The sequence below is a fragment of the Bos taurus genome, chromosome 5, assembly GCF_002263795.3.
Source record: "Bos taurus isolate L1 Dominette 01449 registration number 42190680 breed Hereford chromosome 5, ARS-UCD2.0, whole genome shotgun sequence".
NCBI classification, from domain to species: domain Eukaryota; kingdom Metazoa; phylum Chordata; class Mammalia; order Artiodactyla; family Bovidae; genus Bos; species Bos taurus.
Window position 1 is genome coordinate 32198612 of NC_037332.1, and position 16779 is coordinate 32215390.

The following is a 16779-nucleotide window of genomic DNA, read 5'->3' on the forward strand; positions in this document are numbered from 1 at the left end:
ATACCATTGAACTTGTTTCAGTGGGATTTTTATAAGGATAAATTGAGATAATAAATATGAAATGCAAATAATAATTATTGTTATTTGGCTTCCTCAGGATTCAGCAAGATGAGATCTCCTCCCCTAAAAAGACGTTAGTATGATGTTCTTTGAGATTTATATTATATTTAAATATCGTTTAGTGGGTGGTTCTTTACCTTGGGCACTGGATTTCCTCTCCCAGGGTGGGAAATGGTCTCCACATAGTATGTGCTTAATTGTATAGAAAAATCAGTTAATTTTTTCAGAAAGTAACTCTGCCATCATTGTTGTTGAAAAGTTCTTTCTGATAAGCAGAGAGCCTGAAATCTGGCTTCATAGGTCATTAGTATTAATACTACAAATAGGACAGTTGAGTGGATAATGAAGTCAGATCATTAATATTTTCATTTGAACTCAAGCTATATATGCTTGTAATTTTGTTTGCTGGTTTACCATTGGACAGAATATTTGGTTTCAGTTTAAAGTAATTTCCTTTAATATTAATTACATTTAATAATAAACAATCATATATAGAAAATTATACTCAAATTATATTCACTATCTCCTGGCTAACTCAACTCTTACTTAATTCTGTGGTCATTTCTGTTTTTTTGTCAGTATATATCCATGTACACATCATATGATTCAAAACATACCATCTTTTGTTAACCTAGTTTTTAAAAAAAAGTATTCTGCTTACCTATTACTCTTCATATTTACCTTTTTCTGTTGATTTCTAATAACCCATGGGATTTATATACACATTCACAGTCCTTTACGTCCAATCCCAAAATTCAAAAGCCTCTGAAAACCAAAAATTTTTATCGTAATTTGTTTGACATCAAGACTGAGCTGTATTCTTTTCTTGGCAAAGAACTACATGAATTGATATTTAACTATTTATGTTTTGCTTTTTAAAAAATCTCTGTAAATACAAATATTTATAAATTTCACTATAGATATATCAATGTGTTTAATAACAAGGTGCTGCTTCAGGTTATACTTAGAAGCACTACATAATATATGCCAGATTATCTTTGTAAAATTTCAAAAAAATTTTTTAATGTAGAAATACAACTGAATCCAAGGGGCTGTGATTTAGGATAATGGGCGTGTATCTTCATTTCCTTTATTTTCTCTATGGTTTAGGTCCCCTTCACCTTCATTGTTTTTAGCTATTATAAATACATAACTTAAAAACATTTGTTTTTAGCTTTTTTCTTTTAAATTTCAGTAGACCCTTGATATTCACAAAGGATATTTCTGAGATCATCTTAGGTCCCTATATTCTTGACTGTGGTGGTATTTAACAAATTGCTGGCTTTGTACACAGTTACATGATTCTTGAGGGTTATTTTTCTGTTTGTCCTCATACCACAAGTTGATCCCTGTATCAAAATCTTATGTCCGAGTTTTTGTCTCTCACTTGAAAGGCCATTTTTTTTTTCTTTTAGGAAAAGAAAAAAATTTGTAACAGTTACTTTAAATGTGATGATGACTAGAGAATATCAACAATGAGTAATAAAACCATATTAAATGGAGATGCTGAGCCATTACATCCATTTTCTAAATTAAAACCTGAAGCAGAGGATTCAGATTTATGCCTCTGCCAAATATAATCTAGTCTGTGACCAAACAAATTTATGGTGTTTCACAGACCGCTAAGGTTGCTCTCTGACAATTAGAAATTTAAATCTGTGAATGCCAAAGATCTGTATCCTTTTTTTTGAATACTGAAAACTGTAATTCAAATCTTTTTACTGTGTACTTTTTTTTTTTTTACTTTGTTGCCTTGCTACACCCATTCTTGTTTATTGCAAGTCCTGTAGAATATTGTTTCTGCTATCTCCTTTTCTGATAATTTTCACGTTAATTTCTGTGGTCATTCACCTTGATTTGATTGGGCGAGACATGGGTCCTCAGTTTACTTGCCTTAGTCTCCTCATCATGACCATATTGGATTTTGTCTCCTCTCTTATCATCTGCTCCTCCACTAAGGAGAAAACAAACACAGGAAAGCCTCAAACTAGAATCTAGAGTCTACAGCTTCCCATTTACACTTTACTGGATCTGCCTCTCTGTATCAAGCTTTTAAAATATTTCCAAGATCAGACCATGTAAAATGCTGATTTTTTTTTTAAAAGCTGATTTTAAAAGAAAAATTTAGAAAGCAGAAATGTATCATTTTCACTTTAATAACTTATTATTGACCAGACTTCAAGACCTCTTGATTTTATTAAGAGCACAATTGGAAAAAAATTTAAAACATTCTAAACCTTAAATAACAGTAGCTTAAGATGAAAAGAAATGATTTTGCTCATGCTTAGAATCATTATCAATGTCTTATCTTTGTAAAATATGTTAAATTAGGTTGCCAAACTGACATTTAGTAGGTAAGATGAATTGAAGCATCCTGTATTCATAAGAACTAAATAAACCTGAAACTTAACAGGAGCAACTGATGGTTACTTTCATAGTAAGTGATTGCCTGACACACTTTTTTTTAATGTGAAATTTCACTGTGTCCATAAAAATATTGCCTGTCTCTATAGAAAATGTGTATACAAAAGTAGAAAAATACCTGTAATTCCATCACCAAATTAAAATTTTGGTGTATTCCCCTATAATAATGTGTGTGTACACACATACATAGGTAATCTTATTTATGGCATTTGCAATCTGACTTCTTAATGATGACAATACTAAAAGAGAGTGCAGCCTCCTGTTGGTGGTCCCTCTGTAGCTTTGCTTGATCACATCAGCAGTAGAGCATTGTTCAGTAATATCACTGAGTGATTTTGGTGAAATAGATTGCTTGATCCTGTGCTTTTTCCTTTTAATTTTAAAGCCAAAAAAACCTGTGACATCTGTCAGATACCATCAAAGAGGCTACTGTGGTTTATCCTTAGTCTCAAATTTGCATTTTTTAGTAGACTTATTCCTCAAGTAGACAGCTCAAGTTAGATCATTCCCTAATCAAATTTTAGCAAAAAGTATGAGAAACAGATTTCTATCATTATTACTTTGCTTAAAGATAATGATTTTCTGGTCCTTTAATGAAACTCATTTTCATTAGCCTCATGTCTCTATTTTTACAGTAATAGTAATAGATGTCAAGGCAAGCATAGTTGTTGGCTGCAGAGGAAAAAAGTTGTAATTCATTATGAAAATAAATTTAATTATTACATTATGTCATACACTGGTACTGTAATGGTGGTACTTAATACCACCCTTGACTATTTCTTTTATTTCTCTTATTTACCCTAAATTCTGATAATCCTGATCAAAAAAATCCACAATACAAAACTAGTATTTTTGTCAGTTGCCTTACTTTTTAGATAAGAGTATCAAAAGCTACATTAAGTAATTTAAACAGCAAATACATAATATTGTGCAAAATTCTATAGTAATATGCTTTGAAAGAGGATCTTCAAAGTGATGTGGGCATTAGACAAAAATTCTGAAAGTAGAGAATTAACATTTTCATCTTTCCACTGGTGCTCCTCAGTCACATAGGCTAACATCTGAACTTATTTTGAAGGTGGTGTTTTAAATTGTCCCATCCTGCTGATGGACAGAGGAGAATATAAAAATTATCCTACTCCTAGCTGAAACTGAAAGATTTTTATCACCCCAGTTTGTAAGCCACAAGTCATAAAACTGAAATAATAAGTAATCCTCACTTAGTCTGACTGCAGTAACAAGTATCGGAGTATTGATATGTTTGATCATAACATTCAATGACTGACGTTATCATACCAGAACCAGATGCACATGATGGGTCATTCCTGCCATAAGCCGGCCAGAATAAGCAGCAATTAGGTTATCTCTGCTCTTAGACAGAGCCCCTGAGTTGTGAACACGGTAATTAAAAACAGAGTGACACCAGCTGCTTATTAAGCAATAACTGTTGTTCATTTGAATTACAATTCTCCTTGGCCCTCCACCTGCTTTCTTACTGGTCTGGCCTACCTTCTTTCAGGCCCAGGCCTGGGAGTGCTTGCAAGATATAGTTGGGGTAAAATGTTGACTTTTGGTGGACACCACGGAGTCACATTGATGCAGATAAGGCACATGGCTGTGGCAGGATTCAGCTCCTTCATCAATTTTCAGGTTAGTATGGCTGAATCACTTATAGTTTGTAGAAGTTCCCTTACTGCAGACTTTGCTGGCAGTTGAGACTGGTATCTTTCTTCCATGAGAGACATGGTGATATGCCACATTACTTTGGAATACAATATTGGACATGGTTGCAGTCATATGGAGAACCACTGTAGGTATTTGTTTAATTTATTCAAACTTTTATTCTTCTAGACAACACTTCCTCAGACAGTTTTATTGGCTCAGGAGACCTAAGAACCTTTGGCCAGAGTGCAAATGGCCAGTGGAGAAATTCCACTCCGGTATCAGGTTCAACTTTACAAAAATCAAGAAACAGCCGAAGTCTTTACCTCGAAACCCGAAAGACCTCAAGGTAAGTATTCTGGCTGCTTAGTTCACAAGCCCTTTCTCCATTATAAGGGAAAATGGCCATAGGACAGTTGTTACTTTGGCACTTTTAAGAAGTAACACAATTTTTGAACTTTAAACCATAGTGCATACGTGTGCATGCTAAATCACTTCAATCATGTCTGACTCTTTGCGACCCTATGAACTATGGCCTGCCAGGCTTCTCTGTCTGTGGGATTCGCCAGGCAAGAATTCTGGACTGGGTTGCCATGCCATCCTTCAGAGGATCTTTCCAACCCAGGGATTGAACCTGAATCTCCTACATCTTCTGCATTGGCAAGCGGGTTCTTTACTACTCGTACAAAGATGTGGACAAATTCATTTTGTACTTTCAACTTTTAATTTATTTGGTGCTGAATTTTGATGACAGCCAAAGTGAAAATGGATCAATTTCTGCAACTTTAATAGCAAAGAAACCACATTTTGCAGACTTTTGACATGAGCAGAGACCTGACTTCATCCAAAGCAGCCTTTTACTTGGGTCCACTATTTCTATTAGATAATAGATGCATAAAGAACTTCATCGTAGTTAGCCTAACTTATAAGCCCTGCTTATTCCCTCACCAAATTTATTCTGATTATTAAAGGCAGATGAAGTTTGGCTTAGAAACTTTCCCCTCAAATACTTTATGTTAGTAAATTTTTTATATGGTATTTATGATTTTTTAAATATTACTCTGGTGATAGATTTTAGACATGTATGGTCATTTAGTTTTTTGCTTAGTCAAAGCTAAGCTTTCTGGTGTTGGTTGAAACCAACCAGATAATTTTTATTTTATGATTATTAGCACATGACCTCTGGAAACATGTACCCCTAGGAATTGTCTTCCCTACTTCTTAATATTTAAAAAAATTATAAAAGAATTCATTAATATAAAAAAATTCATTAATACAGTTGCATTGTAAAAATTAAAACATTGCCAATAAAGCCAAAAATCCCTTGACCCCTACTCACAGTCTTACTCCCTTCCTCTTCTTGTGTTTGCTTCCAAATCTTTTCCTGTGTTCATTTCTCTTTCACTCTCTCTTACTTATATATATCGAATGATATGTATGCTATGTAATACTATAGAATGTATAATATGTTGACTTCATTAAAGATATTCTGTATGCATCATTTGGCAAGTTGCTTCTTTTTACCCAGTAATGCCATACTGCTATTTTTTAAAATGTTATTATAGAAACAGGGCACATGCTTTGTACAAAGTTAGAAAATATAGATAAGCACAAAATAAGCAATAAAAACTTCATATTCCCACCAGAGATCACCTTTGTAATGTCTTACATTAATATATATATCCTTCCAGATATTTTCCTGTTTACACTCATTTTTTTCCAAAAATGAGTTCATAATGTGCATACTCCTCTGTAATCTTTTTCAATCATCTTCTCTTTTTTCATTCAGTACATTTTATCTTGTACACTGAATAAATTATATTTAAATTTTCCTAGTTGACCCAAAAGTATCCTTTACAGCTAGTTTATCCAAACCTTATCCTTTTACAGCTAGTTTGTACAATCTAGAATTGTATCGGTAGTTATCCCCCTTCAGTTTCTTACAGTCTTGAATAGCACTTGCTTTTCTGTATAGTTCCATCATGTGTTATAATTATTTTTTAAGTAGATAAATTAAGATTTTTGTTGGAGTTTCAGTATCAAACTCTGAAAAATTAATAGAATGAATATACTGAAAAGTAGAAGGATATAGCAGACCTGAAAAGCGCCATGAACCAGTTCAACATGATTAAGATTTATACAGTTTTCACACGGTGGTAGGATACAAACTCTACTCGAGCCCCGTGGACTGTGAACCAGGAGGCTCTGTGTGTGCATCCAGGGACATGAGGCTAGGAGCAAAAGTCTCATGGTCTAAAAGTACTGAAATCATAGAGTCTGCTCTCTTATCACTGTGGAATTATGTTAGAAGTCAATATCAAAAGATATTTGAAAATAACCCACATATTCTCAGGTGCAGTGTGACATTTATCAAGAGAGTTCTTCAACTTAGCCATTGAAAGCCTCAATAAAGTTAAAGGGTGATTGCAGAGAAGAAAGCATTTAAATGAGAAATTAGTATCAAAATGAGGGATTAATATTAAAGATACTTTAAACAAAATCCCATGTATTTGGACATTAAATGTCCACTTTTAAATGATGAGTGTATCTAAGAAGCCATAACAAGGAAAATTAGAAAATATTTGTAATAGCGTAAAAATGAACAGAATTTACTAGAAATTGTTGCATGCAGCTGAAGCTGCTCGATGCAGTTGAATACAACGTGGAGTCTTGAATAAGATAGTGAAAAATAGCATAACATTTTGTGAAATTTGAACAAAATCTGTAGTTAATACTCTATCACTTGTTAATTTCTCGTTTTGTTTTTTTTTTTTTTACAAAATAGTATTTCTTTATATTATCAGAATTGTATTAGAAGTTTCAAGCCTCATTCAAATTTTTTTTAATATAACTTTTTAAAAAGAAATCAGTAAGATAATAAATTTTCTAGACTTTCAGCAGTAATATCAGATCCTAAAATACATGGAACTATATCAAAGTTTTCAGTGACTGTAAGTTAGAAATCTACCATTCTGTTCATTCTAAGTCGAACAATTATGGAATCAAAATGTTATAAATTCTTTTGGCTAGCCAAAAACTCAAAGATCTTCTAAAATATACATATTACACATACTGTGTGTGTGTGTGTATATATATATATATATATGTATACAAAAGCTTTTCTACAGAATAGCACCCCTTTTTTATGACATGATGTTTTTCTACATAATTTTTACCTTTTGGATTTGGCACCTTGCTTCCTCATAGTATCATTATTTTGTCCTCTCTCCTGCATGTATTTTATAAACTAGATTTTTTGCTTGAATAAAAGCTGATACTGTGTTACATCACATTAGAAAACCTACAACCATATTGTTAGTGATGCTGGGTTGACCTCTGGATTAGAGTGATAACACTCTGGTCCTGAGTTGTTAGGTTTTCTTCCCCCTTTTGACTAAAATGTCACCTAAATGATGTTACTTTGGCATTATATGAATGACCAGTTTCAAATCAATCTAAGTTATTAATATTAAATGATAATCCTTATCTGATAATTTTTTAATTGAGGTGTAATATATAACATTGTATTAGTGTCAGTTGTGCAGCATAATGATGTAATATTTGTATATATTATGAAAAATGATCACCACAATAAGTTAACACCCATCATCATACAGAAAGATCTACTCTCTCAGTAGCTTTCAAATACGGTATTACTAACTGTAGTCACCATGCTCTATATTTCATCCCCGTGACTTATTTTGTCACTGAAAGCTTGTACCTTTTGGCCCCCTTTGACCTGATAATAATTTTATTAGAGTTAATGAAATAGTATTTTTCTGATTTTATCATTTCTTTTGTACTAATTAATTGGCACTCTGCTATAAGGGAGAGCTTTTTTTGTCATTAGTTAGAGCTGTTTGGTCCGAGAAGGCAATGGCAACCCACTCCAGTACTCTTGCCTGGAAAATCCCATGGATGGAGGAGCCTGGTAGGCTGCAGTCCATGGGGTCGCAAAGAGTCGGACACGACTGAGCAACTTCACTTTCACTTTTCACTTTCATGCTTTGGAGAAGGAAATGGCAACCCACTCCAGTGTTCTTGCCTGGAGAATCCCAGGGACAGGGGAGCCTGGTGGGCTGCCGTCTATGGGGTCGCACAGAGTCGGACACGACTGAAGCGACTTAGCAGCAGCAGCAGCAGAGCTGTTTGGTTACCCTCTGGAAAGGCAGATTATGTGATAATCTTTCTTTTTCATTATCAATTTTCAAAGTAAGTTTTAGCCACTTCATGTGGTTCAGATGAATTCAATCTATGACAATCGTTACTCTTCTAATGCTTCCATTCTCACAGCGTTGGCCAGTGGGAGTTCCTTCAGTCTTCCATCAGTGTCTGATTCAACCTCGTTGGCTGTTGGTAGCTCCCTTGCTTTCTGGCATTGCAGGATGCCCTCATGCTGTTTCTTTAGGTAAAAGAATCTTTGCGTTAAAACACACACACACACTCTAGGAAGAATAAATACAAAAGACACTGTGGGGAATCCATTATATCCTTACCAAGCAAATTGTATTGGCCTTCCCATCTTTTTCTGGCTGCATCTACCCATCTAAGAAAAGAAGCCTTTTTCTGAGATTCTGAGTTCTCGCTCCTTTCCCTACTCCATCACACATAAAAATCATCAGAGTTTGAAAGAGTTAGAGTATATGTACATTTTTATTTTCTTTAGATCTAATCTGATTTCCTTTGGATTCAGACCACATGTATTGATTTAAAAAGTTCATTTCAATAAATTCAGCTTAGTTAGCTATGTACATTATTCTTCATCCTCAGCAGAAAGAAAATTATGAGTGTAAGTAGCTGAGTGATAATAAAGAAGAACATATAGGAAATAACTATAAATTATTAACCTAACCTTAGAGATAAAACTGGGTTTTGAGTCCACAAAAATATTTTTAGTGTCAATTTTCTGCATTATTTGAAGCAGATATGGTATAAAGAAACAATTCTTCAAAAGAGGTAAGCAGAGAGGCCAGAAGAAGTCACAGTGATGCAGCCTCATAATAAGCCTTCTAGTTGTTTTTAGTGATAGATGGGAGCCCTCTGTTGGCCTTTTAGGAAACTTTAAAATTCAATTGAAAGACTCATTTGAGCTTTAGCTTTATTCATCTTTGCATATTTAGTCTTAAAGTATTTTCCTCCAAAAGGCTGGAAGAGGGCCTGCAGGGAATAAATAGAAAATGTGTGCCTATTAATGTACCTTGAACCCAGATTTTCTGAAGAAATTTAATCCAATGTGCTTTCTGTCATAGATGGTGAAACTAAGAAATAAAATTTTAGATGTTTGATAATTACATAGTTTGGCAGTGTAAGACTTCATAAATGGCAGAACTTGAAACAGCAACTTATGTATCATTTCCCTCACAAGGTACATCTGTCATTCTACCTGTTAATTTTTTGTTTCTATTATTTCTTGAAAGTGGAAATAATCACTTGCTGAGATTTTCATGTCTTTTCTTACAAACTCTATTTTTTTTTTTTTAGTGGATTATCAAACAATTTTACAGGAAAGTCAAACCATCACTGCCACATGTCTGCATATGAAAAATCTTTTCCTATTAAGCCTGTTTCAAGTCCATCTTGGAGTGGTGCATGTCGTCGAAATCTTTTGAGCCCCAAGAAAACTCAGAGACGACATATTAGCACAGCAGAAGAGGTAAGGAAAAGCTGCTAAAGGTTAAACTTGCCCTACATTCAGCTATTTGTTCCCTCTGACTTAGATGTTTATTAACCATTGCATTTACTTAACTCTTTATGTGGTTTTTTTTTTTTCTTGATTACTCTTTGAGTGCTGTCATCTGTTCTAAAAAAATTAAGGAGATAATTTAGCAGTATTTTTCTTACCATCTTGTATTCCTGTTGGATAGCAGACTTAATCTTCAGTATTGTCTGAGTGGCTTCTCATACATCAAACTATCTCTTTTCTTTTTTGGACCCTTCCTAAAACTCTAGCTTCATGTGGCAAAACTGTTAACCTTGCTGGATTTGATAACATACCTGCCCGCCCTTCTTACCAGGATAATTTTTCCTCAATATAAAAGAAAAATCAAGAAGGCACTTAAACAATTTACATCTTTTCATTATGAGTAAAATCTTTGAGAGCATAAACTTTCTCCACAAGAAAGATGTGTTGACACTGGGTTGTAATATTCATTCAGTAAACCTAAAGGAAAAAAATCATTTCTGTAAATATAATGTATAATTTATACAGTAAGGAAATGTACTTAAACCTGTTCAATTAAATATTTATTATCCATCTAGTCAGCTTTGGACTGGTTGCTGTGGAGATACAAATGAATAATGATCTCACACTTAGATAGCATTAGATTTTCCAATGTGCTTTCCACATATATTACTGTTTTGAATTCTTTTAATCTATGAAATAGATAGAGATGAGGTAATAACCACATTTACAAGGTTGGAAAGTAAAGGTCAGAAGTCACACAACTATAAACGGTCAGCCTGCAACCCAGTTCTTTTGCATGAGTCCAGTGTGGTATGATTTCTGCTACACAACATGGTGATGTGGTTCCTGCCCATTAAGAGCTTCCAGAGCCTGAAGTCAAAAATACAGTGTTACGTACTAAACAGTTACGTAATTTGGTGGTGAAGATCTCTTAGGTGGCAAAACTTGATTATTTGTGACATGGTTAGTTAAAAATGCTGTATGTTTTTTGGTTTTAAATTTGTATTGAATCTACAGTATTCACAGAGGGTGACAAAACTAGTGAATCATCAGGGAGAAGGATAGACAAAACTGGCAACAGTTGCCTTTAGTGATAGCTGAGCAACGCTATTTCTTTTTCACTGTACCATTTGTAACACTGAATTTAGTACCATCAGTTACTGCATATATAATTTTTTTTTAATTACTGGAGTTGTAGGAGTTGTGCTTCTTATAGAGCCTAGGCAGTCTGCAGATTACAGAGAGACTTGTGGGGAAAGAGTGACGGCATGGCAGCAGGACACAGGCCTCCCAGACCCCTCCTTGCCTCTTGTGGCAGCTGCTGGGATCACGAGTATCCTTCAAACCATGTACATTGTAAGCCCACACCATTCACTCATTAGCCAACCAGTATTTGGGACAACTCAGCCCCCCCTCCTTCTTTCACCTTCACTTCCAACCTGAGGACTTGGGCTGACCAAATACTTTCGTTCTTCCAGTCTACCCTCCAGGCCACAGGCTGGGTCAGTGGAGAATGGGAGGCTGGTTTCTCTTTCCTTCTGCAGTGTCAAGAAGATGCCAAGGATTGAACCTGTCCTATGGAATAAAAGTTGCAGAAAATTTTACCTCAGTTGTTTTTAGGCCTTTAATCTGCTGTGAAAAGCAGGGTACTTGTAGTATAGAAATATGAAGTAGTCTGTAAAAATATTGGACCAAACTTTATTAAATGAAACTCTCAACAGATTATTTAGATGTTTAATCTTAGGTGTTACAGATAATACATATTAAAATATTACTTTTTTCCCACTGAAGTAAGATTATTGATGGGAGCTTATCAGTTCAGTTCAGTTCAGTCACTCAGTCATGTCCCACTCTCTGACCCCGTGGACCGCAGCACGCCAGGCTTCCCTGTCCATCACCAACTCCCAGAACCTACTCAAACTCATGTCCATTGAGTCGGTGATGCCATCCAACCATCTCATCCTCTGTCGTCCCCTTTTCCTCCTGCCTTCAATCTTTCCCAGACCAGAGTCTTTTCAGATGAGTCAATTCTTCACATCAGGTGGCCAAAGTATTAGAGTTTCAGCTTCAGCATCAGTCCTACCAGTGAATATTCAGGACTGATTTCCTTTAGGATGGACTGGTTGGATCTCCTTGCTGAAAACTTATAAACTGGAGGAAAAGTTATATTCCATGGAAATATTGGGATCTCCAAGGGAGGTGCTGTTGCTTATGTTTAAAGAAGGAGAAGTGTATAATCTTACGTCTGGAGCTGTCTAACATCTTCAGGAATATGAAGCCATCTATAGAATTAACGTGTCACCACTGAACTGTTCAGTTTTACAACAGAGATTTGAAGATATATATGAGGAAGAGGAATTTGGAAATACGCATGTGGTGGCTGTACTACCACTTGGCTGATGGCTGATTCAAGGGCAACATTAAAGAACAATAGTATCTAATTAATAGTAACCTCTAGCCACATGCGCTGTTCAAGTTAATTTAAATAAAATAAAAATGTAGTTTCTCAGTCACATTAGCCACATTTCAGGCACTCAGTAGCTATACATGGCTAGTGGCTACAATATTGGATAGTGCAGATTAGGAACATTTCCATGATCACAGAATGTTCTCTTAGTACTGTTACAGAGGATGTGAGTTTCTGTTTGGGAAAGAAAAAATACTAAGAAAAAAATAGAAATGTTAAATGGTAATAACACAGGTAGTTTCTTTTCAGTTATATATTGCTTCCAGACATGCTTCTGTGCTACATATTAAGCAGCATTTTAAGATGGTGGGCTGCCTTACAGATGACACTGGTGGGTTTATTCTTTTTTTTTTTTTTTTAAGAAAAACATACTTTACTAATTATCCTTAAACTTATTAAACTTTCTATGGTCATTTATTAGATTTATAACATAGTATTAGCAAACCTCCTTTGCTCTAATATTTTACCCAATTATAGCTTCCTTTCCTCTTAATTTCTTAATTTGCTCACTCAATAGAAAATGGTTTAACAAGTACTATTGTTGTTCAGTCGCTAAGTTGTGTCCAACTCTTTGCAGCCCTGTGAACTGCAGCACACCAGCCTTCTCTGTCCATCACTACCTCCTTGAGTTTGCTCAGACTCATGTCCATTGAGTCAGTGATGCCATCCAACCATCTAATCCTTTATTGCCTCCTTCTCCTCTTGCCCTCAGTTTTTCCCAGCATCAGGGTCTTTTCTAATGAGTCAGCTCCTCACATCAGGTGGCCAAAGTATTGGTGCTTCAGCATTAGGCATTCCAGTGAATATTCAGGCTTGATTTCCTGTAGGATTGACTGGTTTGATCTCCTTGCTGTCCAAGGGACTCTGAAGAGTCTTCTCCAGCACCACCATTCCAAAGCTTTAGTTCTTTGACATTCAGCCTTCTTTATGGTCCAGCTCTCACACCCGGACATGAATACTGGAAAAAATATAGTTTTGACTGTATGAACCATTGTTGGCAAAGTGATGTCTCTGCTTTTTAATGCACTATTTAGGTTTGTCATAGCTTTTCTTCCAAGGAGCAAGCGTCTGTTAAATCATAAATAAGTTTAAACTGAAAGGATGGGGCTTGAAGAGATCTCAGATAATTATTTGAAGTAGAGGACTTTTTTTTTAATATGTTGTTTAAGTTTGTCATAGCTTTTCTTCTAAGGGGCAAGTGTCTGTTAAACCATAATCAGTTTAAACTGAAAGTATGGGGCTTGAAAGTGAAAGTGAAGTTGCTCAGTCATGTCTGACTCTTTGCGACCCCATGGACTGTAGCTTACCAGGCTCCTCCGCCCATGGGATTTGCCAGGCAAGAGTACTGGAGTGGGGTGCCATTGCCTTCTCCAATGGGGCTTGAAGAGACCTCAAATAATTTGGAGTATTGGACATTTTTTTCTGTTCATTTTTTGTTGTCTTAATGACTATGAGGTTGTTCAGGCTCAGACAGAAGCTTTTCTTTGAAGATATATTTATTGAAGAAAATGATTTGTTGGGGACTTGTGTGTGTGTTAAATTATTTTTAAAAGTTAACTTTGTGTTGAATTAATCTAGATTTATTGTAATTTGCATTAGATGAGTCACTTAATGGCATATTGGTTCTTCATGTTTTATTTATAAGTATAAAAATTTATTCCAAGAAAACATTTCTTATGTGATAGGAGGGAGGAGGGAAATGTTTCTAACTTTTTATGGTTTAATTCTTAAAAAATTGTATTGAATTGTGATTTATAATATTGTGTTAGTTTCAGGTGTACAGCAAAGTGATTCAGTTATACATATATTTATTCTTTTTTCAGATTTTTTTCTCATATAGGTTATCACAGAATATTGAGTAGCGTTCCCTGTGCTATATAGTAGGTCCTTGCTTGTTGTGTGTCTTGTAATCGTAGTGCATATGTGTTAATCTCAAGCTGATTTATCCCTCCCATACTTTTCCCCTTTTGTTTGTAGTATTTAGGGTACCACAAAGATCCTTTCTATCTCATCTATTCTTGGTGTTCTCTTGAGGTCTTTAAGTGTTGGGGGTATTTCTTTGCCTTCCCTTCATATACAGAGTAGCCTCTTATACCAGTATATCTGCTTTACTTTTCTTCCTGTGATAAGATAATACAGTCAAAGCTTTTTAAGATGTAATTTGTTGAGATAGTGGAAATGAACTACAATTTAGAGTTAATATCTATGACCCAGGTGTAGTACTTCACTTCTGATTTCCCTTCCCTCCCTCCATTTTACCACCCTTGAAAACAACATACTGTTAACCCCACAGTATTGTGGATTAGGTTATTTGGTATAGTGGGAAAGTGGAATCAAGATTTATATTGAGGTATTCAGAATTTCAGTCATTAAAGTGCCAGATAGTACAGCTTTCCAGTATATAGATCACAGTGGAGTTAGTTGGCAAAGATCTCTTTTACACCCTAATAATCTGTAATGATGCTGCTTTCTTTCGATTATGTATTTGAAGAATTTTCATAATAGCAAATTTGTGTTTTAATAAGGGCTTCCCTGGTGGCTCAGATGGTTAAGAATCCTGCAATGCAGGAGACCTGGGTTTGATCCCTGGGTTGGGAAGATCCTGGAGAAGGGAACAACTACCCACTCCAGTATTCTGGCTTAGAGAATTCCATGGACGGAGGAGCCTGGCAGGCTACAGTCCATGGGGTTGCAAGGAGTTGGATAAAGAGACATTTATTTTAATTATGATTTTTAATTATAAAAATATATAGACAGTCTCTTCACAAACACTAAAAAAAGAGGACCACCATTGTCTTGAATATATTAAGGTCTAAGGGGTAAGATAATGGTATTTATTTTCTTCATAGAGAACATTGCAAATTTGTTTCTTCTCTTGGTTCTATTTTGCCACCAAATAAATGCTCAACTACTTCTTTTGTGATCACTCAACTATTCAGATTTAAGGATAGCTCTTTCTCATAAGGGGTTGTCAAGTTGCACAGTGCAAGGTGTATCTTGTTAGATTGGTAACATTATACTGACAATGTAACTGAAATTTACTGTGTACCCCTTGGACTGCAAGGAGATCCAACCAGTCTATCCTAAAGGAGCTCAGTCCTGGTGTTCATTCAAAGGACTGATGCTGAAGCTGAAACTCCAATACTTTGGCCACCTGATGCGAAGAGCTGACTCATTGGAAAAGACCCTGATGCTGGGAAACATTGAGGGCAGGAGGAGAAGGGGACAACAGAAGATGAGGTGGTTGGATGGCATCACCAACTCGATGGACACGGGTTTGGGTGGACTCCGGGAGTTGGTGATGGACAGGGAGGCCTGGCGTGCTGTGGTTCATGGGGTCACAAAGAATCGGACGTGACTGAACTGAACTGAAAAAAAAGATTGAAGAAGAAAAAATTTAGTGTCTCTTACCTTTGCCTCTATCATTGCTTTATTCATTGTGCTTTTAACAAACTTTTGTAATCGAATGAAATGCTTATGTGCGTACTGAAATGTTGCAGTGTAGGATGTTGCTAGCACTGGCACGAAGTGTGATTATTTTATGAAAGTTGATGTTTTTTTAAACAGTATATAAGATTTTTTTAAATCCTGGGGCATGTTATTTAATGAATGCAGCCCATTACTTCAGGGGATCTATGCAGGGTGGGTACATGATTACAGTTACAAGTTCTCACGTAAACTGGTTCTCTGCTAAATGGCCTCATTTCTCACTGTTTTTCACACTGATTCACACTGACCTTACTATTCCTTGAACACATCAAGCATATTCCTGTCTGAGGCCCTTTGCATTTGTTCTGCCAATACCTGGAATACTCTATAAATTTCTATGACTGATTTATTCCTTTGATTTAGGTTTCTGTAGAAATACCACCTTTTTAGAGAAGTCTTATCTGTTCTTGCTGTTCTTCCTCCATCACTTTGTGTTCTCTTCAGTTTTCTTCATGCTACTTGACTAATCTTTTGTTTGTCAGTCCTTCAGCTTTAATGTAAGCTCCCCAAGGCACAGACTATTTTATTCAGCACAGCATCTCTAGTGCCTGGAGCATAGTAGGTGTTTAGGTCAGTAAGTGAACTATGCTGTGGAATATATGCTTTTCCCTAAATTCAGTGTTGGAACTTTACGGGGAAAAAAAGCCTAAATAAAAGTTGACAATGAAAACCATCTCTGGAAAATACTTAAACTCTTAAAAATTGGGTAGAATAGGAAATAGCTCTGATCTTGACTGTTCCAATTACTTCCTTGTGATTTTTCTAACAGGTATCGGGAGTCAAGGACTTTGTTGGAGTCCTGTTTAGAGTCCTCATTTTTTTTTTTTTAATGTTTTATTTCTGGGACAATCAGTGATGCAAAAATGGCCTTCTAGTTTCATATCCTACAGTTTCTGTGTGCTGCTGTAATTTTCCAAAATATACTGTTGAGTATTTGCTTCACTCACTTCTCTTATGTGTGCTTTATAATTTTGTAGAATATTATTAATGAACC

The 16779-nt window shown here is 35.4% G+C and overlaps 1 protein-coding gene across 6 annotated transcripts in view; it reads left to right on the plus strand.

The window, feature by feature from the left end:
• Positions 1-16779, plus strand: part of SENP1 (SUMO specific peptidase 1) — a 52728-nt gene that overhangs the window by 8857 nt on the left and 27092 nt on the right. For 4 of the 6 annotated variants that reach the window (XM_024991961.2, XM_024991962.2, XM_024991963.2 and 1 more), the window contains exons 5-7: positions 98-133; positions 4336-4495; positions 9628-9799. In XM_024991961.2, the coding sequence (XP_024847729.1) occupies positions 98-133; positions 4336-4495; positions 9628-9799 (368 nt within the window). The remainder of the gene's footprint in view (positions 1-97; positions 134-4335; positions 4496-9627; positions 9800-16779) is intronic. The other 2 variants (XM_024991964.2, NM_001206876.1) reach the window with 1 other exon arrangement.